Here is a 23,389-nt window from a genome sequence, read left to right on the forward strand (position 1 = left end):
CCGCAACCACCCAGGCACGCCACACAGCAGCAAGGATTTGACTGAAGCAGATGTGCCCAGGTAATTACGGCCGGCGAGCCGTGCCCCCTGCCCCTCTGCCCCTTGCTGACTGATGCCATCCTCCCCCAGGTCACTGCGGGCAGGAGAGGGGCCCCGCAGCCCTACCCGAGCTTTGGGACACCGGGCACTGCCAGTCCCAGGCCTGCATGCGCAGGGGGTTGCCTTCTGCCCCTTGTCATAGGCCAGCCTCTTTGCTAACGGGGACGGTCCCGGGCCCCTAACCAGGGCCTGCCTTACTCTGGCCCTTACTTGCAGTCATCGGCACATTTTGGTGTGTGAGATGGGCCATTGGCGATTTCCCTCAGTGCCTCCTGACAGACAGAAAGCTGCTGAAAGCACTAATGCTAACCGGTGCCTTTCAGAAAGCCAGCCATCTCCGAATGGCTAATTGTTACACTAACCGCTGATAGCTCGAAATATTTGCTTTCTGTTTGGGTTCACTGCCCTGAAATCACTCGTGTCCCCCCCGGAGAGAAGAAAACGATCGCATTCGGCGTTTTAATGCTGCAGATATGCAATATTTATAAACGTCGTGTGCATGACGGGGCAATGCTGCATTCCCTCACCAAAAAAAGCCATCAACCACCCCGCAGCCGAAGTCCCTGGGGAGCCCCGGGGGAGTGCCCCGCCGCGGGCACAGGCCGCCCCGGCCCCGGTGACAGCCAGGAGCAGCCGCCGGCGCCGCGCTGCTCACCGGGACGGACCGGAGGCTCCGCCGCCGGCACCGCCGCCCGCTGGGGCCGCCCCGCGCCCCGCTCCGCGCCGCTGCCGGGCCGGGACGCGCTGGCGGCGCGGAGGGGCGGGCCGGGGCGGCGGCGGGCGGGCCGGGCCGTGCCGTGCCGTGCCGTGCCGTGCCGTGCCGTGCCGTGCCGTGCCGCGCCGCGCCGCCCCTCGGCTGTCCCCGCCCCCCGCCGGTTTGGGCCCGGCCCTCCCGGCGGCGGGGCCGGCTGCGCCGCTGTGCCATGAGAGGCTTTAAACGGCAGGTGCGGGGGAGCGAGGCACACGCACAACCGGCGGCTGCGGCGGCCCGGCGGTAGCGGCGGGCGGGCGCCTTTCGGCTCGGCTCGGCGGGAGCCGCGGCGGAGCGGAGCATGTCGGTGGCGACCGGGGGCAGCGAGGCGGCGGGCGGCGGCGGCGGGAACCGCGTTTTCTTCCAGACCCCCCGCGGCGGCGGCGGCGGGAGCGGCGGCGGCTCCTCCGGCGGCTCCTCCCGGGAGGACTCGGTGTCGGCGGCGGCGGCGGTGGTGCAGGTCCAGCAGCGGCGCCACCAGCAGGGGAAAGTGACGGTGAAATACGATCGGAAGGAGCTGCGGAAGCGGCTGGTGCTGGAGGAGTGGATCGTGGAGCAGCTGGGGCAGCTCTACGGCTGCGAGGTGCGGGGCCGGGGTGGCGGGGTCCCCGGCGCGGCCGCCGCAGTCCCCCCGCCCGCCGCTGCCTCCCTCGCCCCCGGCGTCCTCCTCCCGCCCCGAGTCGCCTTTCGGCTGCGGGCAGGGGGGAGCTGTCACCGCCACCTCCAAATGACATTCCCGGCCCGCCGCCCCCTCCCTGCCGCCGCGGTGCCCCGCCGCGGGGCGGGTGTCCGCCGGCCCGCGGGGACGGGAGGAAGGCGGCCGCTGCCCCGCAGAACGGGGGTGCCCCGTCCCGCCCCCCGCGGGGCACGGGAGGGGACCGCCCTTGGGGACCGGCGGCGGCTTCCACCCGGCCGCGCACGGAGCGGCCCCTCTCCGCCCGGGGGGCCCCGGCAGCTGCCGGGCGGCGGCGGGCTCCGGCGGCCGTGCGCCCCGGGGCGGCCTTTGGCCGGCGGCCGCGGTCCCTGCAGCCCCCCGGGGCGGGGCGGGCCGGGGCGCGGGGCCGCCTGCTGCGGGCTGGGGGGTGCCGGTCCCCGCTAGGGGCGAGCGGGCCGTGCGGTGGGGCAACCGGAGGGGCGAGCGGTGCTCGGGCGGGGGGGAGGAGGGAGAGGAGGAGGGGGCTGTGCGGAGGTGGCTGTTGTGGAGGAAGGGCTCCGGTGCGGGTACGGTCCCCGCTAGACCGTGGTTTTGTATTACCCCGGTCTCCAGGAGTGGGCTGGATACTAGCCAGGACATTTCAATGAGAAGATCGTTAGGGTGAGAGTCGAAAATACTGGGGGGGTTGTATCTAATTTGTAGGTATCGAACCTGGTTTTCTGTTACTATGGGCAAAAAGTGAGTGTTGCCAGAATGAATTTTCTAATGTGGAGGACAGGTGAACAGGAGGATTTTTCACGATCATTCAGAGGACTAGTAACCGTTACCTTCCATATAGAGATGACAATGTTGTCAGTAGAGGAAGTGCCAGCACTTGGTTTTGCCAAAGCAGTGTTAGAAACGTAGACCTTGTAGTCCCCAAGGTATCCTACCTCCCTGCCACCTCAAGTATTTACTGTTATAAAGGATCAAAATCTCTCTAAACTGAGATTCGCGCATACTTTTCCTATAAGTAGTCCATTCACTTCTATCAGAGACTTCTGAAGTGAGATTTGTTGAAGCCAAATGTGAATTTTGCAGCTAGCATCTCTGGAGCCAGCATTCTCACCCCAGGGCTCCCAGGTGTTCTGGAGCTAGGAAGGCAAGAGCTTGACAGTCCCTGAGGTGTGGATGTCTTGAGTGGATGTGAGGGCCTAAATAACCAGGCCTGAATATCTACCACGAACATAATACAAATGTTTAAAGAAACTTCCTTTCATCTCAAAACCAGTTTATCAGCAAATTTGTCAGAAGGACTTGCCCGCATAAAAAATGTGCATGTGACAAGTTAAACCTCCTTAACTATTCACATCCATGAACTAAGGGAAAGAAAGATACAAGTCACAGAATGGTTTGAGTTGGAAGGCACCTTAAAGATCATCTGATTCCACCCCCCCTGCCATGGGCAGAGACACCTTCCGCCAGACCAGGTTCTCAAAGCCTCATCCAACCTGGCCTTGAACACTGCCAGGGATGGGGCATCCACAGCTTCTCTGGGCAACCTGTTCCAGTGCCTCACCACCCTCATAGTGAAGAATTTCTTCCTTATAGCTAATCTAAATCTACCCTCTTTCAGTTTAAAGCCATTACCCCTTGTTCTATCACTACATGGCCTTGTAAAAAGTCCCTCTCCAGCTTTCTTGTAGGCCCCCTTCAGGTACTGGAAAGCTGCAATAAGGTCTCCCCAGAGCCTTCTCTTCTCCAGGCTAAACAACCCCAACTCTCTCAGCCTGTCTTCACAGGAGAAGTGCTCCAGCCCTCTGATCATCTTCATGGCCCTCCTCTGGACTTGCTCCAACAGGTCCTTGTCCTTCTTACGTTGGCGGCCCCAGAGCTGGACGCAGTGGGGTCTCATGAGAGTGGAGTAGAGGGGCAGAATCACCTCCCTCAGCCTGCTGGCTACGCTTCTTTTGATGCAGCCCAGGATACGATTGGCTTTCTGGGCTGCAAGTGCACGTTGCTGGGTCATGTTGAGCTTCTCATCAACCAACACCCCCAAGTCCTTCTCCTCAGGGCTGCTCTCAATCCATTCTCTGCCCAGCCTGTATTTGTGCTTGGGATTGCCCTGACCCATGTGCAGGACCTTGCACTTTGCCTTGTTGAACTTCATGAGGTTCGCACAGGCCCACCTCTTAAGCCTGTCAAGGTCCCTCTGGATGGCACCCCTTCCTTCCAGCGTGCTGACTGCACCACACAGCTTGATGTCATCGGCAAACTTGCTGAGGGTGCACTCAATCCCACTGTCCGTGTCGCCAACAAAGATGTTAAACAGTGCTGGTCCCAATACCAACCCCCCGAGGAAGGCCACTCATCACTGGTCTCCACCTGGACATTGAGCCGTTGACTGCAACTCTTTGAGTGTGACCATCCAGCCAGTTCCTTATCCACCGAGTGGTCCATCCATCAAATCCATGTCTCTCCACTTTAGAGACAAGGATATAATGCAGGACAGTGTCAAATGCTTTGCACAAGTCATCCAGGTGACGTCAGTTGCTCTTCCCTTATCCACCAACGCTGTTAACCCCATTGTAGAAGGCCACCAAATTTGTCAGGCATGATTTGCCTCTAGTGAAGCCATGTTGGCTGTCACCAATCACCTCCTTATTTTCCATGTGCCTTAGCACAGTTTCCAGGAGGATCTGTTCCATGATCTTGCCAAGCACAGAGGTGAGACTGACTGGCTTGTAGTTGCCTGGGTTTTCCTTTTTTCCTTTTTTAAAAATGGGGGCTATGTTTCTCCTTTTCCAGCCAGTGTGAGCTTCACTGGACTGCCATGACTTCTCAAGTATGATGGATAGTGGCTTAGCAACTTCCTCTGCCAGTTCCATCAGGACCTGCGGATGCATCTCATCGGGTCTCATGGACTTGTGCACCTTCAGGTTCCTTAGATAGTCCTGAACCTGAGAAACTCTGGTTAAAAATAAGCAGTTGTTACTCTTCATCTTGGTGTGACTTGCCTCTTCAGCCTCATGATTTGTTAGGCCATATAGCCTGTAGGCTGCAAGGATTTCTCTGAAGTCAGAAATAGTTACAACTGTTTGCATGAACTGATGATTTTGTGTCTGCATAAGCTGATAATGTAGTTAGTAGTTGGCCTACTGGATCTATTGCCTCTGGTTTGACTTTCGTTCAGAAACCTCAGGCCTGTTTGGGCTGTGTGCTTTTGACATGCAGGTGAAGTTGTTCCGTACGTAATTAAGGATGTGATATATGGGACCAAACTAAGGTCCAGAGGAATTATTGCTGCTCTTCACAGTGTTCAAATAACTGGCCTCCTGGAGGAAAAAAAAAAAATCTTTCCTTCTTTTCCTTATCGTGGTTGCCACCTCCAACTGAAATAGAAGAAGGCCTGCTTTAGAAGGAGGGCTTTCTATTAAGATGGGGACCATATATGGCTACATAAAAAGAACTTTTTCGACAATTTGGTTTCTAAGGTGATTTTTAGGGGGAAAAAATGGTTTGACACAACAGATGAAAATGTTTTTAGCTTTGAAGGTTGAGGGCAAAATGTTTAAGTCTTCTGCTCTTCTTTGCTGTTATGCATGAACTCTCTCCAGTGTCAGCACGGATGACAGTAGTGAAAAGGTCAAGCAATTAATATGCTATCAGAATAAAGTTGAAGATGCATGATGAGTGTAGTGATTAAAGACAACAGCAGTTTAATGCAAGATGCTTTGCTTGAATCTGCTTGAATTACTTTTAGGCTTACAGATGTAACTCTCAGGCTGGAACTTAATCACCTATGCAGACAGTTAATAACCCTGTCTGAAGGCAGGCTGGGGGGGATTGGGCATTGCTCGCTTTAACTTCTGTGGAAGACCTACCATAACTTCCTGATGTGATGACACTTAAGTTCTAAAACATTCTGAAGTCTTCCAGAATGTCAGAAATAGCCATCGAATTGCTAATCCTGGAAGAGCTAACCAGTGTCAGTGTTTCATTGCTATTCTGATTTGGAGCTCTGTTTCTAGGGAGCAATGCGCTCCATTCCTGGGAAGAACAAAGTAGAGGGTGCTTGCAGTGCGGTGCACAGAAAGGCTGCAAGAAGACCTGGGTGTCTCTTTGTGGGACTGCATAAATGTAGTGCCTGGTCACTGTTTCCCATTTAAATAGTGTTTTCTATTAAATTATGCTGAGATTCATCACTAAGTGGATACTTGCAGAAAGACTCCCTTTATTCAAAGCTAAACATGTATTCATAGTCTCTCAAGTACTTGCACGTTAAGTCAGCTATAAGCCTGTCTTGGCTTGGTGACAAAGTTTAGGAGACAAGGTTGGGAAATAAGGAGACAGATTTGTTTGTGTTCTTTTTCTAGTGGGTCTTGTCTTTAGTGGTACAGTTTTAGTTTTAAAAATTGGATGCCAAGCAGTATAATGGAGTTGGAGGGAAGTGGTTTAGAAGGAGCTCTTTGAGACTATTTTTAATGCTGACCACAGATCCGTGTTACAAAGATCAGCTTTAGAAAGGTTACTTCCACGTGATGCAGACTGTAGGGATAAAAAGCAGCCTGAATGGTAAAGGATTACCAAGGTGGACAACTTCAGTAGGACCAGAGACTCTTGAGCAGGATTTGTTTGGCACCAGAATCTGTCAGCCTAACGTACTCAGGTCAAGTGCTGCAGGTGAGTTCAGTCTGGCTGCTTGCTCCTGGAGCTGCCTCATTAAAAAAATGAAGTTTTATAACCTGCTTGTTCTGGTTTCTGTGAATGCTGAAACTGAGGTTGTGGTTACAGATCAGTATGTTGAAAATGCAGTGCCTTAATTGCAGGACTTGAACTGACTTCAGTGTTGACCTTTACTAGGTATCTTGTTTCTCCACAGATGCTTCACGTTTTGGTCTAAGTCCATTATTGGTTAAGAATTGCTAAATAATGCTGCACAGAACAACTTACATCATCACTATTCATTCCTTAATGGTTTGCAACTTGTAGGTTCAGCATGAACGTGACGACAGCCTAGTTCTCCAGATGTATGATCTATGTTGTGTGCACCTGCCAAGCTTGTACAACATTATATATGAAAAAAAAAAGGCCACTGGATTTGTCCCCAGAAACCATTCAACTTTGCAGGTGAATTAGTGTGCTCAGGGGTCCTGCCTACCCACAATTACAGCATTTGCTATAAATGGCAGAATGCTGATGGAATGAGCGCATTGAGGGTGCACAGATTTTGCACAGCGTTTGTAAACAATGAGGAAAGATTTAGCTTGTGCTATGGGTTTGTTGCTGAGTATTTTTTAATGTAGAGACACGCATGGATGAATTAAATGAGCCCTTAGACTTTTGCACTCTAAAAGTTGAATATAAGACTTACCTTCTAATACGAGATATTGATGAGCTTAGTTGGATAATCAACTATTTTATTAGAGTGTGTCTAATCACGTATGGAAATGGGTGCTTGGCAAAGGATACGATGTTGGTCTGGAAGTAACAGGAAATTATGTCCAAGCTTACCCCTTTTCCATTCTAGGGCAAAACACCCTGGAATTCTGTTTAAAAATTCAACGTACAAGAAAATATAACTGAAAGAGCTGCTCAATAAAGCCCCTTAAGCATTTCCTTTAAGAGTACAAAGCTATGCCAGACTGACAATTGTCATATGTATGTCTTTCACCCCCTAATATGGATACTGCAATGACAAGAATGGCATGAAGCTCTGAAATGGATAAGGGTTTTCATGTTGGCAGGGCCAATCTGTGGCCATTAGGGTTTTTTTTTAAAAAAAAAAAGTATTGGTGGGGTATGGGAAGGATGGGAAGGAAGGGAGCAATTTAACTTGGTCCTGCATGGATTGAGCTCCTTTCCCCTGGGTGCTCTGTGACCACAGTGTTGGAGAACACCCTCTTTGGCCGTCTTCCTGAAGCTGCTGGGATATGCTAACAGTGACAGCTTGTCCCTAATATAGCATCAGAGAGAACAGACTCTGTGGTCTGTACACTCTTCAGTTTGAACTGGTTGGTGCTAGACAGGAGACAAGAGGAAGGCCCTGATCGAGGCTGGAGAGCTAGGTCACAGAAGTAAAAAGTTCCTAGCCCTCCCTTTCCTCTCTTGCTGCACAACTGTATTGGCTGTAGTGGTAAAGCTAGTGGCAAGGTGTAAAAGGTGGACTGAGGGTTGTGGGGAAGCTCTGAACAAATTAGCTGCCTTGACTGTATTTCCAAAATATCTTTTCAATACTGAATCCAGTTGCAGGCTGATGGGTATTGATGGTCTACCGAGAGCAGTGCTACGTATGCTGAATAACTAGATGCTGTACAGGGTATCAGTTCCTCTGCGCATTTGCATCCAAACAGGCATCTCTTGTGACTTGATGGACTTGGTTGCAGCTGTTTCTCTCCCTGCTATTCAGAACTGTATTTATATGGGGCACTGACCTTCTGCACAGTATGGACCACCTTCTCCAGCCCACTCTCTCGTGGGTCAGTGGCTCTGCACACCCCTCAGACCCTGTGTGTCTGAGGCAGTTGCCATGGTTACCACGGATGTGTTTCACTCTGGGTTTGGAAGAATGCAGAATAAAATGGTGCAAGGACTTCAGGGCCAAACGCTTCCCCCGCACCCCAAACATCCCGTCCTTTCCAAAACTGCCTGGTCAGCATGCTGTGAAGGCTGCCATGCAGTGATGTGGACCTGATGGTATGATCAAGTACTACTTATTCCTCAGGCTATGGTGAGGTCATGTTGGAAATTCATTATTCATTTCTCAGAAAGGCGTTTGGTAAGGAAATCCACTGAATAAAACACTACAGAAACCAACTTTTGCTGACTGTGTCTGACTCTGTGAATAGATTTCCTCTAACTTGGACCAAGATCTCTCAAGTGGTAATTGCGTGTGGACTGCTTTCTAAATGGATCAAAAGTGGAAAGAGACTGAGGGGCCTGAGAGTTAGAGAGAGCGTCACTCCTTAGAAGGATGCAGAAGCATAATAAAGGACTTTTCAGGAAGTGGAGTATTACAGTCTAGATGCATTGGAGTAAAGTACTTAGAGGTCCATCAAATTGCTTAGAAATGTATTTGGGTCATTTCTTTTGGACAACGATTACTGATGTCACATCTCCGCGTTGTACGGCATGAATTTTGGAGTGAGCCCTCTCTTGAGCGCAGGGTTGCTGCTCAACATATGCTCTGTGTCAGTTGAAGCGTTGATGTGATCAGACATCTATAAAGGACACAGGCAACACAGGTGTAGCAAAGACTTCTTATATCATGTAGCAACCAAAGAAAGGCATTTGAGTCCCAAGAATAGAAAATAGGAAGCCCCAAATGGCCTATAAAATGCATGTTGCTGTGAAACAACCCTTGTAAAATGCATGCTGCTGCTTTGAGAGGAGTGGGCTTAAGTACCTGTGAAGGTGCCAAGCACCTGATGGCGGTGAGGCCAGAGCCTTTTGTCTCTAAATGCACTGCTTAAACTCTGATCTTAGGTTCTAAAGACCCTAATCTAGTAGGAAATGTACCACCATTCTGCTACTTTCCTCCTTTTTCATGCAAAATTTGCACTACATCTCAAAGGAGTTCAAGAAAATTATTTTTCTACTACTTGAGCTTTATGTAGTCATTGTTTTATCTTGAGTAGCAGCAACGTGCTTCTAATTTAGAAGCTTCACAACATAAATCTTCATCTTCCATCAGTGATTCCATAGCAAATCTTCTGTCCTTTCCCTCTTCATTCAAGATTCAACTGGTCTCTTTGCTGAAGCAGTAGGTGTGGTTGTTTTATAACAAGGCAAAGAAATAATTGATTGCTTACATCACTTACAATTTTTATAATTGTACTTCTTATAAACAGTAGCTTTCAACCGTTGTGGCTACAAAGGCTCTTCTGCCTTTAGGCAAATTGCTTTACATAGAGTCAGTGCTTGATTATCCAGGGTAACAAGGGTGGGGAGTGGGTGGAAGGAGAACATGGATACAATGGGAAAAAAAACATGGATTTAAAAAAAAAAATTGTAAACTACGCTGTAAATCATGCAGTGAACATACAGCTGAAGGGGGAAGAAGGGGAATCAATCATTAATCTACCCCTTTGTCCCACTCAAGTTCATCACACAAACTCATCTACGTTGCTTTTGGACTTGAGTGTAGCTTGGATGTGTCAGTACTTGTAGCACAATTAAACTACAACATGGATGATCTATCCACAGATAGCTGAGAGCTGGTTATGTGGTGCTTTGTTGAAGACACTGGGCTGACTTGTGCGCTGTTGGTCCCTTGTACCCCTGTATTCTGACAGGGTAGGTCAGAGTGGGGTCTCCCATTATTCTCATGGCTTTGCATTAGCTGATCTGAACTGTGCTACAGAAGCAAATGCCTGAAACAAAAATAACTCTGTTTCAATGAGGAAAACATGTATTATTTCGTGGCCTGTCTGCCTCCTCTTAAAAGGCATAGGGAATGTTTCTAAATAGGTGTTGTATCTAAATAAAAAGATGTTCTACTCTTGAAGTAAGACTTCATTTCACAAGTAGTGTGATAGTTTAGGGCTGTCACGAGACTAAACTAATTCTCTGTTGACCCATGCCTTGCAAAGGCTGGCTGAACTCTTGTTTGCATTCTCACAGCTCTCCCTTTAAATTAGCTTATATCCAGCCACTTAAAAGGCACTGTACCGGGCCCCAGGTCCAACCAAAACTACCTGAACAATTTTGTAGTGCATACTACTGTACATGTGTGTGAAGCAAGTCTCTGAGAGTATGGGAGATGCTGATGAAAAAAATATGCTATCCCATCTCTAGCTTGATTCAGTCTGAATTATGGTCACCTTGTCTCTTGTCACCACAGGTGATAAAGCAGCAGCAGCAGCACTATCAGTCCATTCTTCCAGCAGCCTTGTGTCTTGCCTGCAGTATAAGAAAGCTAAGTTCTTAATTTCCCCTTCACTTTTTATTTCCCTTCCTTCCATCTAACTCCAGAAACTTCTATTTGACAGCACAAATGGAGTAGGTTAGACATGGCCATCCCTCTGTGTCACTGCAACTTTCGGCTGCCTGTCGTAAAACATTGGCAGTTTCTTTTGCTGTCCCCTTGTGTGACACGTGGACTTATGGAAGATTTCTAGAAGTTATTAATGTTGGAGAAGGGGGGGATAAAATCTTAATTGTATGCAGTCCATACAGCAGCAGTATGACTGTGTTTCAAAGGTAGGATAAATTTAGCCTGTTAAAGATCTTCTTGGAACAAGGAATTGTTTGGGCAGATGTACACACTGAAACAAATCAAATCTTCTTTGAAGTGATAAGTATTTAATTCTGAGGATCACATTTGAATAGCAGAGCTGTTACCTTCCCCCCGCCCCGGGAGCATGATATCTAAGTAAATGGCTAGCTTGTGGAGCGGTGCTAGTCTACAGGTGACACTTCCAGTGATGACTGAGAAGAGCTCACCATTCTGAGTGTGCTGCCACCAAGGGGATCACACACTTCGGTCCTGTGTGTTGGACTTCATTAATGCCAATGATGGCACAGTCAGTGCCTAAAGAAAATCCTCTCATCTGACTGTCTTAATAGGATTACTTTCCAGAACACAGAATTGGGAAGGATCTCCTAGGTCACAGGGTCTCTTTTCTCATTTGCAGATAAGCTCTTTGCATTTGACATATTTTTTTAATGGAGTAACTCAGTTATATGATGTTTCTTTCCATGTTATTTCATATATTTAAATATACCTTTTAAACCTTTTAGACACTAGGCTCTTTCCCGCCCCCTTCATACAATATAGAAAGACATAGACAAAGACCACTGCTTGCTTGGGATGGGCTTGCCTGGCCTTTCACTCTGGGGTGAAGTTTAACAAGATTGTAAATGCACTTCACTGTCCTTACTCTGGGCATCATCGGGCTCAAGTGATGACCACAGTAGATGGGCAGAAGTATCAAGACGGTGATTCTGCTGTAGGTCACTTACTACCTTTTAACAAAAATCTGTCTTTTGAGTAGATGTCTGCAGACTCTGGGAGAAATATGCTCGCTAATACTTCATGGAATTAATTTAGCACTAGTTGGAAAATATGTGACGTTAGCAGCTCAAGATCCTAACTTATTTTAGCACTTGAATGATAACTTCTTTGAAGTAGATACCTAAATTAACTCTAGCATGGTACAAATGATTTGTTCTACTTCAGGTGACTGATACATAACATTTTGACACATTTACTTTAAACACAAAGAATGCCTTGAGCTTTTACAATTGGTCGCTTTAAATTTTAAAAGATAATACCTGAAGCACATATTGCATTTTTTGTCAGAAACGAAGTCCAGGTGTTCTGGGATAAATTCTTGCATCTTTTTGTTTTTGTTATGCTGGTAGTAATCATACCATTGTAGGCTTACTGTCTAACTCAGCGCACCTGAGACAGGAATATAGAGGCAAACTGCTTAGTCTTCTTTCTAAGAATGTTAACAAAACTCCCTAAATTTGGATTATGGTTGAATTCTTCACCTTAATATTGAAAACTGAATCTTTTCTGAGTGCTGAAACTAATGTGGGGAGGAGCACTGGTGGGAGCTAGCTCCCTGGCAGCCAGAAACATCTCAGCTCTTACTTCAGCTGTCACTGTAGTACTAGTTTACTAGTTTGCTTAGCTAAAGATTTAATCAACTTGCTTATAGGTATCCAGCTGCTATTTGTTTATCAAGACCAAACTCTTACACAGAAGATTTGCTTTAGTGTCTTGAAGTAATTCTGATAACTGAAGAATGCATTTATATGAGGAAGCAAGATATCAGTCCTTCACTTTATAATCTGGAGGCTGTCTTGTCTCAGGTTGCCTGCAATGGAGACTTCCAGGACTACTTCTGTAAAAGCAAACACCTAAACAACCTCTCCCCTTCGTCTTCTTTTTCAGTAGGTCTCTGAACACTTTTTCCTGTTAATTTTTTTTTTAAAGTTTATATCAGATTTCACCTTAAAATATATAATGACTACATTTGATATTAGAATCGTTGGCTCTTACTCTGGGTTAGTAGTTGGCAGTGCATTGAATGTAGCAAGTGGAAGGAGGCAGGGCTGTGTGCCAAAATACATTTTTGGTAATCTGACAGTGAGAAGAATCAAACAGGGGTCCCATATAGTCTTTAGCTCCCTTCTCCCAGGGTTTGTCATCCTCAGTGGCATAGTCACAGCAGATTATCCCCCTTGCTAGATCTGGAGCTGTTTGGCGAATTAATTTTAAAGATCCCTCAGGCACTCTTCTATCTTTTGCAGTCCAGGGACTTGCCTGGGGAGCGAGGTGGTGTCTCTGGCCCCTGGGAAAGAGGAGTGTCTGCTTTAAAGCGTGCTAGAACTCCTGCTGATATTTCTTGACACCAGTGGACCAGAGCCAAAATGCATTGACTGCCAGTCCCTAGCCTGCCTGCTGCTCAAAATTAGCATCCTGGGGGAGGGAGAGGCCTAGCAGTCATCACTGTGTAGAGCACACTGCTATGCCCAGGCAACCACTTGAAGGAATGACTAGCTACAAACCATGAGAAGCTCTCCAGATCTCTTACAGACTAAATTTCTTCAAGAAGATGATGTTGCTCCTAGATTCTGCAAGATGTGAGAGCACTTGTTTTGGTACCACTGAATAAAACATTTTTTCCCCCCACAGAAGGCAGACTTCTTGTCTTCCATGTCAAATCTGACAAGACCTAATAGTTCTGGCTAAAGGAATATTGGCATTTGAAAACTGTGTTATTCCAACCAATAAAACTTTAATTGCCTGGTAAGACAAAAATGCAGTGAGAAGACCATGAGTGTGCCAGACACTTGATGTGCCCACACTGTATGACTTATTGCAGAAGTCAATTTACACACAGCTTCTCAGTGTAGAGAAGATCAATACTGGATACTAACAGATTATTTTTACAGGGCTGCTGAAGCTGAGGTGAGGAGAGCTGTTTAGAGGCCTCATTATCTCATGTGCTCTTTCCTTGTGTTCTTTCAAGTGCTCTGATAGAGTAATTAATCCTTGAAGTGCCCCAAGAGGCAAACCTACTTAATTGCACTGCTGTTTAGCTTAAATTCCCAGAGTGCAGAGGACCTGGTGTTGATCCTGTTTGGTTGAAAGGTTTTCTTAAAGTGTATTCCTTGGGTCTTTCACCCCCGCTCTTAAAAGAAAGCAGTCAATCTGTCAAATTTGACCTGGTATGGAATGGTCCTAGTCGTCAGGGGTCACGCTAGGAGAATGTGGCACCACCATTGGTGTGAATGAAGGAGAAAACTGATGAATGTCAGGACTCCTCTGAAGTGCTAGATTGGCACTTAGGAATCTTAAGCTAGAGCTGTATGAGTTTTATTCCTTTCTGAACGGGAAACAGGTCTTTCCAGAGGCTAGAAAGTCAGTTCCAGGCATGCTATGTGCTTTCCAAATAAAGCCGTATTAGCATGGAAATGTAAGGATGAAGTGCGGTAACCTGTAACTGTAGAAAATGCCCTGCATGTTCATCTTCTGTTGTCTAGCTGTGGAGCTCAGAGCATACTCAAAGTTTGCTACCATGTAGTGCAGCTTCTTCTCACAAGCACTTCTTTTCTTAGACAAGAAGTGCTCTCTTCAGCTTCTCTGGTTCACCATTGCCTTCCATGTACACAGTATGGGCTTAGCTGTATCAAACTATTGCATTCTTCCCAGATGCAGAACTATGTACAAATTGCAGGGAGGCAGTCAACTGGGCTTCTGTTGTGTGGAGGTGGAGAGTGACCTGCTACTGTGAATCAGGCAGAGGTAGGGATGTCCTGTGACTGCTATGTAGAAAGTCATTCCACTGGCGTAATCCTCAAAGTACCACCATTTAGAAAACTCCTGATGGCGTAACTTCCTGTGCCTCTCAAGGATGACTGTGTAACAGTGATTTAGTGTACAACGTGTATTTGCTAATACCAAACTATTTCTGCCCTGTGTAAGTGGTTGATAACAAAAAAACATGATGTGTTCTCCCTATCTGCTTTGGAGTGTTTTGTTTAACAAAAGTGACAACGAAGCATAGACTTAACATGTCCTATTTTTATATCGAGAAAACAACACATTTGCTTTGGAGACAGCACTTGATTTTTAACAAATGTTTTGCTGAGATTGGATCAATGTCGTGGGTATGGTTAGGAAGTGCTGAATGCTTCTCTCTCTGCTTGGTGTAGTTTGTGATCAATGCCTCTTCTTCATTTAGCAATTTCACACTCTAGTGATTCCTTTAGACTTCTGTAGAGTTGCACAAATTAGACAACAATTCCTTAACCGGCAAGTTATGGATATTTTTGGATAAGCTGAAGTTGTTTTGACAGTTCAGTTATGAAAACAGTAAGATACCAGTGTTAGTACTAAAGAAGGCTAAATGAAGTCTAAACCTTACTGTGACTGGATGTCAGTTCCTTCTCTATGCTCACTAATGACACGGCAGTTGTAGAGTGCGAGATTCTTTACTTTCTCTGCATAATGAGCAGAGGTGTGGGTTTTTGTGTTTTTTAAAATTAACCTTATGGCTGAATGGAATGCCTGATGTGCTGTGTTTTTATTAGCAGTTCTTTCTGGGGAAACAGGTATTTTCGTGTCCTAAAATTGCTTGCTGTGGTCACATGCTCTCACCCCTTGATTTCATTTTGTGTTGTGATAAAGACGATAGAGAGCTGTAGCCATCCTAACAGGGGACTGACTTTTATTATTGAAGTAATGGGCACCGTGAGGTGTAGAGTTCTCAAAATTCATAACCTCATGGCATTTGGTCTTGTATTTTTTGTGGTGCTTATTTTCCATAATTTAGTAGCAGTGGCATGAATCCCAGAGAATTTGCTGCTCCACCTTGTGTCTTGCCCACACCTCCACCTGGTGGCTACATCCCTGCTTTTACTGCCTGTGGCTCTAGGGTAATTTACCCTCTTACGATGCATACTGCAAGGATACATCTCCTGCCTTGAGAACTGGTCTGAAATTTAAGTGCTTGAGAGGAACTCTTTTGGGAACCCTTGTCCTAGAAAGTGCAAAGGCTGCAGTTGTTGCTGGAGCTCTGAGGAGATTAGGATTTTCCCACCCTTCATCCACCTATTTCTCCACTGCCAGCAAGTGGAGAACAAATTCTGTGCCCGCAAGTTCCATGCTGTCCTAAACACCGTGTCTTTGATTAGTGGAGAGCAAATACTCCTCTCTCCTCTAGAGCTTGCTTCTGTCCATCTCTGTAGAAGGCTATCTACTGCCTCTGAACCAATGGGAAGTGTTGGGTTATCAGGGCCAGGTAGGAAGAGATTGGAGAGGCAAAGGAGAAAATGGAGAGTTGGGTGGACCTGGAAAGGCAGAAGTAAGGTAGAGATGGTAGAATACATATAGAAAGCCTATGGCAGGCTGCCTGCCTTTTGTCTGTTTTTCCATGTTATTTCTTTGACTAGTGGGTACTTCTGATCCAGGTATGTGCGTATATGTCTCCTTGCCTAAACTCTGCTGGCTTGCTTCTAGCAGCAGGACTATGGGTAGTAGAAGGTGCCAATTTGGTAAATATAAGTAATTATTTGGTAGCCTGCTTTCTTCCTGTGTCCCCAAGTCCCTGATTCAGGTTGTCCCCTTCTGTCTTTCTCTTCTTTGTTAGACTTCAAAGACTCACAGAAATATTCACAGTAGTGGAGGAGAGAACTTCAGAAGTTGGGGTTGTAGGGACAGTGAGATTGACAGTAGTTATAAATTCGCTTCTCTTGCTCTAGAGGCTGCTTTTGGGACAAGTGGGTACTGGGATTTTGTATTTTAGGAAAACTTGTTTCAATAATGTTTAAAGCAATGCCAGTATTGGAGAGTGCGCTGGAAATGGCTTAGAGGGAGAAGTAATACGATCACTATCACCAACTGCTGTTGTTTCTACAATTAAGTGAGGTCTGTACATTTAGCTCTGAAGGCACATGATGTACCCAAACGCTTCTGAAGAATTTGTCCAACGTTTTTTGTAGCTTGTGCATCAGATCTGGGCAAGTGTCTTCAGGTACACTTGTGCAGTTGCCACCTCACTCCAAGCCTATTGCTGACGGGTGAAATGGTCTTTGTAAATGGTTTTTCCTCAGACTTTTCTGGGCTGACAGGTTTTCAGTAAGATAAATTGTTGATGGCCATAAGGAGTTTCGCATGAAACAGGAACAACTGAGTCCAGATGTCTGAGGTACAAGCTATAGCAAAAATGAAATAATAGACACTTCTGAGCTGATTTTCTGCACTCTGTGCCTCTTAGAGGCATGTTATGAGGCAAATTTTTAATAGAAGCAATTTTCCACTCACCGAGCCCTGCTTAACACTTCTTTAATTTTAATACTCCCAGCTATGGTACAAACAGTTAGTGTCAGAAAATTATGGTCTTTCAACATTAGTCTCAAAGTGACCTGTTCACCCTGTCACATTATGGCATCTGCTGTTATTCCAGACTAGCACTATTTTCTCATCCTTTTGACTTTAAAAAAAAAAAATCTTTACAGAAAGGCAAAACCTGAACTGTACATGCAATTATTTCCACAGTGCTGAACAGGAGCACTAGGGATGTGCTTCTGAAACACTGCAGCAGACAGGCTGGCTATGCCTTGAAAAAGCAGGTTTCTTCCCTTCTGATTTTCGCAGCTGCAGTGTTAAGCATAAAAGCAGTGAAGTTAGAGTATGTCTGAGACTGTCTTCCCACACTGGCTTGTTTTTCATGTTGACTCCATCCTGTATGTTTGTTTCTTTTAGCAGTCATCCAGGTTTCTGATTTTTTTTTTTTTTTTTTTTTTTTTTTTGCTTTTTGCTTTTCAAGTGATCAGTTAGCAAATCAATGTGAAGAAAGTTGCATTAAAACCTAGCCTGGGAATTTCTTACCCCAAAAGACAAAATACACAGGCAAGGCAAGAAGAAGGGAAGCCATCTGTGAGTTAGCAAAGACTGGCTTGCAGAGTAGCTGTGCGCAGAGCAGTTGGCTTTCCGTTCTGCTGCTGTAGATGACGAGTCGTCGCTTGCTCTAGGGCAAGAAGGGGAATAATAATAGCAAGCAGAGGATGTGTGTTATAGGAGGGGAATTAATATATGCAAAGACATGCCCGTTTGGTGTTACTCTTAGCATTTGAGATGTTGCAGGAAATAAGACATGGAGTGGAAGCTGGGGGAAAAGGACCTTGATCTCTTCTCTCCTAATTTATGATCCCTCCCCTCCTGAATCTTGTAATGCTTAGTGTGGAGCAGCAGTGATGCTGAAGTTGACTTCTGGTCAAAGCATGGCTGCAGAGCAGTGGTACTGCTGACAAGGCTGGCTGGCAGCGAAGGAAGGAAAACCCGAGTGCCCTTGGAGAAGGGAGGAAGGGCGGCAGCAGCCCTGCGGCTGGCTCCCCAGTGTCGGGCGGGAGGCGTTTCTCGCTTGAGCTCAGCTGGGGATGCCTCTGCCGCTGGCTGCAAAAATAGTATTTGGTGAGAGACCTTGCTTTTCACCATCCATTTTATGCAGTGGTCTTAGAGCACTGTGTGGGGGCTCAGGCGCAGCGTGTGGCCCTGGGCCTTGCTGCCAGTTGTCCAGTGTGCTCGTATTGTACCTGTACCGTGCAGGTGGCCTGGGCCGGGCAGCCCTAGCCCAGGCATCAGGCACCTCCCTGGGGATGGGCCCGGCCAGGCCAGGGCGTGGGCCTGGCTCAGTGGGGCCTGTGGCTGGGCAGGGCTGTGGGGAGCTGGAGACCGGCCCTGCTGCAGCATTGCTGGGGCAGGGGCTGAGGGCCCCAGGGGCTGATGCAGGGTCCTGGGCCGTGGGGAGCCCTGGGGGACTGGGCAGGGACAGTCAGGGCTGGTGGTGTCCCCAGGGCCCTGGCACTCAAGTGAGGTTGGCTTCTGGGACTGGCTTGCCTCTGAGCAGAGCTCGCTTTAGGACACATTCTTATAAAAGCCTTTAGTCCTGTGTGTTTCTTAAGGCTGTCGGGGGCAAATGTGGGAAGTTTGACCTTGTGGGGAGAGCTCCAGGTCTGGAAGCCACGGGGGTGTGAGGTATGCTAACATGCGTGTTGGAGACTGAGCGTTTGAAGATGTCGGTGCAGACCCAGGTGTGTTACCATGACCAGAGTGGTCGTACGGACACTCATGAGAAGGCGTGTGTCATGCCGTTAATTTAGTTTTTATGTAAAGACTCATTTTTGAAGTGCCTTTGTTCAGCCATGAAACACCTTTAAATGTCAATTTCTGGAATGGTGTTTCTTATCTTAATTTTCTCATATCACAACAGTTTGATACGCTGAAAGATTCTGCTCGCCACAGGCTCTCTGTGCTGAGGATGAAATAGCCGTACAAGGCAGAGTAGGGACAGGGAACGGAGAGCAGGAGGCAGGCTAAGCCCAGAGCCCATGAATGCTGCGTGGAGGGACTGCAGTCCTGTTGGGGACTGCCCCTGTTGGCTGGAGGTGTTAAAAGGAGGAAAGGCGGTAAGAGCCTGAGTACTATTTCTGATCCAGTATTCCTCCAGAAGTCAGCCATGCAACCACCTCCTGTCACTTTGTCATGGAAGTGCAGTGGCAGATAACACACGATAAAAAGAAGTATAGGAGCTGATGACTTTTCTGGTTGTATCTTCATAACATTCAGAGTACTGCCTGACCTGCAAAGATTTCTGCAGAGATTCGTGTAGGTAAGGGAAAAAAGGATTAAACTCGTTGGCTAATAGTTTCTTTGCAGCAGTGTAAGCCAGTCTTGGCTGCTGCTGTGTTAATGGTGACTTAAAACTATCAGCAGGCTAATGGCAGCTTTGAAAACAGAAACTTACCCTGCCCCATCCTATTCATCTCCAAAGAGAGGAACATTTCCAATCCTAATGATCCGTTTAACTGCTAGTATTAAACACACATCTCAAGAAAAATTATGTGCAGTTAAAAAGGAAGAAGCCTGTTAATGCAACATTGAAGCTGTGTGATTGAGGATAGTCAAGCAACTGGAAGACAGATTTTTAAAACTGAGGTTAGTTTTAATTTGTCTCTTACTCACAGAATTTTATTCTTCCCATTTCCCAGATAAATATTTACATTGCTTTAATTATGAAGCACAGTCAGTCTCAAGTGCTCAAAGGTTAATGAACAAAGCTTCAGAACTAAGGACTAGCTAAGTATTTACTCCACGTCAGAGATGGAAACGATCACTTTATAACTTTCCCAGTGTCACACACATACTTCATGGTAAGATCCTACTGTAAGGTTGTTGGACTCCTTCATCTAGTTTAATTGCAAGACTACCTTCATTCACTATCCGTAATTCCTGTTTCCTAAATGTGGAGCTCTTCATTGTTTTTGAGAACACACTTCCTTTTGAATTGTGAACTTCTGCCAGCCCTGAGTAGCAGTCTTGTAGTATACGAATGAGTTTTGTGTTCAGGCGGCATGTTTCTTCTGCATGCAAGACAGCCTTGCGTGTAAAACACAGCCAGATGCAGAGCAGGTGGAGTAGCCTGGGCTCCCAGGCCTGGTGCACCCGTAAGCTGAATGGATCACTGTGTACCTAGGCACTTCAGTCCCATATGCCCGTTGCTAGGACTGCCGGTGTCTTATTCCCATAGGCTTTTTGCTGCAGTAAACTGAGCTGCTCTTTATTTCCCAGTGAATTGTGGGAACTTGTCTGTCCTTGGGGCATGTTTTGAGGGGGAAGGGAGGAAGATATTGTGGGAAAGCATCAAATGACTGAAATTGCTTTAGGGCTGTAATCAAAGGGCTATAATCATCAAAAGGTGGAAGAGTACCAGCCCACGAGTAAGCAGCAGTGGGGTTTTTGCCTGTTGCTCCACATAGGCCAGGGTGGCTGGGAGGGGAGCGCTGAGTACATGGTGGACTACTTCTGTGGGTAGGAGCTCATTAGGAGCAATGCATGAGTAAAGGCCAAAGCTGACTTGCTATAAAACAAAGTGTTAAAAGAAGGCCAGAGGAGTTTCTTATGAATAAAAAAAAGTCAAACAAGATGGATACCATTGCCTAGGCTGCTAGGGCAATGTGAAGGTGCTTTGATCTCAAACTTTGGCCCAGTGCTCAAAACAGCTCTTATCACCTGAGCCAGATTGCCAGGTTGAACGTGTATATAACATAAGCCACAAAGCTGCACTTACCAAGGGATGTGTAATTTTTAACTGCAACTTTAATTTACCCTTACTTGTTTCTCTGTATATTTGGAATCTTCCTTGTAGAGTGGAAGCTCAACCAGCTCGTATTTCTCCTTTTGCTCTATCTGAAGTATTTCAGGATTTCACATGAATATTCCCTATTTATGTGCTTACATCCTGGATTCTCTTCAAATTATAAAAAGTAGTTCTTTTTTTTTCCTTTGTATTTTCTTTATTTGTTAAGAACAACAAAATGTAGGAACTTAAAAATTAACCTGCTTTCCTTACTGTCTTTGCATAAGTAGTCATCCAGAGCTACATCTGAAACCACAGCAGGAAATGAGTTCTGGTCTGCTTAGAAACAAGGTGAAACCAATGTCCTAATTTTTCTAATTAAGTACATAATTGTTTAATCCCTTTGGATTGGAAAATGGTGTTGCAAGTTTGGGTATTTTGGTTTTGAATATTTTTGTGTTACAAAGTGTCTTAGGACTGTCCTTGTCATTATTCAGTGGTAGATGCCAAAGGCATTATATGAAGGATGTTCAGTGTTTTTAAAGTGGAATACATGTAAGAGTACTCTTGGCACAGCTCATCCCCTACTTGCAGCTGTAGGTAATGCAGATTTTTCACAAAGGAATATGGGATATGTTTGATTTTAGTGAGTGGCAATGGATTCTGCCACCTTCTTTTAACTCTCTCTTCCATAGACCCGTTAAAAAGCTTGGGTTAGACTCTTTCCTGGCCATAAAATGCTCCCTGGACGCCTGTATTCTGCTGTGCTGAAATGACCAGGCAATGGCTGCTGCACCTGTTCCACATTCAGTAGATTTTTATCCTGTGAAATCTTGCTATGGAAGGTAGCACTGCTTATGATGAATGTAGGATTTATTAGGGTCCTGACTCCTGTGCTTGGCACCACGTGTACAGAACTGGACTGACCTTTTGTGCTTTATCTAAGCTGCCTGCCTGTGGGAGGAATATAGGTACAGCGTCCTTTACACGTACCTTCTACAAGCTGTGAAGATGGGTTTGATGGAGTTGCTCCATCTTCTCTCTTCCAAACCACCTGGGTTTGGAAGAATTTGAGGAGGGTTAAAAGTAGCTATTTGGTAACTTTGGGCAACAATGAGAAAATGGGGTCCTCAAACAGTGTCCAGATATAGCTACTTTAGAAACATCTCAACATTTTTCTCTTCTTTATTTTCAGAAGACAGTTTTCCCTCCCCCAGTCCTTTATGTTGTCTTTGAGCCAGCAGACAGAGACCTCTTAAATGGCCCAAGCTGTCCAAGCCCTCTGTCACAGGAGGGAGTCAGACATTTCCTAAGCTGTTGCTCTGACAGCAAAGTTCAGTAAGCAGGGGCGTGCAGGGGTGGAAAGTGCGGTTGCTGCTGTTCCTGGGGGAATTTGTAGTGTCTAACCACATGCTTATTCTGGAGGCATCCTGAAAGTGGTGAGGTGAACTTTAAACTCTGCTTTCACTGGCCATTGGAATGATTAAGAAAGCTAGCACCAAATGAAGGGTGGTGGGAAGGAGCTGATGATACCACCTTGTGCTGGCTGGTATGACCCTGTACCAGCCAGTGCCTCTTCTGAGCTAGGTTGAGAATAGTTTGGCTTGGGTTTGCTGGAGCAAAGCTTGCCTTCGGAGGCTGCATGTGTGTGCAGCCCAGCTCCCCTTAGTTGGAGGAAAAAGTCTGTCCAGGAGGTTGGATTCAGGCCAATTACTGCATGAGAAAATTCTTATGCTGCTCTTATATTTTGGCACACTCGCTCTCCCTGACCAGCTCTTGGAATAGCATTAGTGTTTCTTTAGCATTTGTGGGTGTCAGACTACTCATCCAAACTTTTAATTTGAAATTGGGTATTCTATTATTAGCTGCAGCCTGAAGTGATTTTCAGAATCCACCTGTCACTTTGATTATGCTGACTCTTTCCTTGTTTTGTTTCCTTGTTCATTGATAAGAGAAAATATTAAAGCAATGTGCCTCCCTTGCAGCTTGTGGCTAATGTGGTATGCTAACATGTTTTAGAATTCCGAAAAAGAGAGTTTTAAAGAAATCTGGTACTATAGGTTGGATAAAGAGCAATTGTGTGCAATTGTGATGCCGCGTGGGAAGTCCTCTAAAGCTCAGGCTTTTAATTTGGGGGAAAAAAGAGGTTTGGGGGCTACCTGAGCACTGATTTACCACTGCTAATTTTAAGAGGGTCCTTTTCCACTGCAGAAACTCTTCTGAGCTGGTGCTCCAAGGTACTTAAAAGCTGAGCAGGAGCAGGTTATTTTTGTGGGCATAAACACTTTTTTCCAAGCTCAGAACAACTTGCTGAACCCATTCAAATACAAATCCTGAAAGCTGCTTCGCTGGCCAGTACCAGTTTGGACTGCCACTAGAACAGGGTTGGTTGTATTCTAAAGACACTGAGTGTATTTGTTTCCATTTTTAAGCTAAAATGGCAAGCTAAAAGTGTTTGGCAGAAAATTCGTGTGTGTGTGTCTTCTGCCATGCTAACTCTTATAACGCTAGCTTGAAATTGGCCGGAGGGATAATGATACCATAGCATGATGATAACTGTAGAATTTAGCTGCCTGTTTTCACAGAACTTAAGAGACCCCAGGAGTATCTTCACTGAAGGGAAGACCTTCATCCTTTATTAGATGGTAGTGAATCCACACAGGTTAGCTGTTATAGCTTCCTATATATTCTTAGTAATGGAAGAGCTTTATTTGGGCACCTGAGAATCAAGACGTGAATTACACGAAACCCACACTTCCTTAGCTCTGGCGCTCCCTAACCCGTGTCATTGTAAGAACAGACACGAGGAAT

The 23,389-nt window shown here is 46.3% G+C and overlaps 1 protein-coding gene across 1 annotated transcript in view; it reads left to right on the forward strand.

Annotated features, from left to right (window-relative positions):
• The first annotated feature begins 988 nt into the window (after positions 1 to 988).
• PPP1R14C (protein phosphatase 1 regulatory inhibitor subunit 14C) overlaps positions 989 to 23,389 on the forward strand; it is a 54,895-nt gene continuing 32,494 nt past the window's right edge. The window contains exon 1 of the mRNA XM_087775753.1: positions 989 to 1,433. Coding sequence (XP_087631879.1) covers positions 1,152 to 1,433 — 282 coding nt within the window. The 5' untranslated portion in view covers positions 989 to 1,151. The remainder of the gene's footprint in view (positions 1,434 to 23,389) is intronic.

This window comes from Nipponia nippon, unplaced genomic scaffold (assembly GCF_047370975.1).
Source record: "Nipponia nippon isolate SJK-2023a ecotype South Korea unplaced genomic scaffold, ASM4737097v1 scaffold_4, whole genome shotgun sequence".
In the NCBI taxonomy this organism is placed as follows: Eukaryota; Metazoa; Chordata; class Aves; order Pelecaniformes; family Threskiornithidae; genus Nipponia; species Nipponia nippon.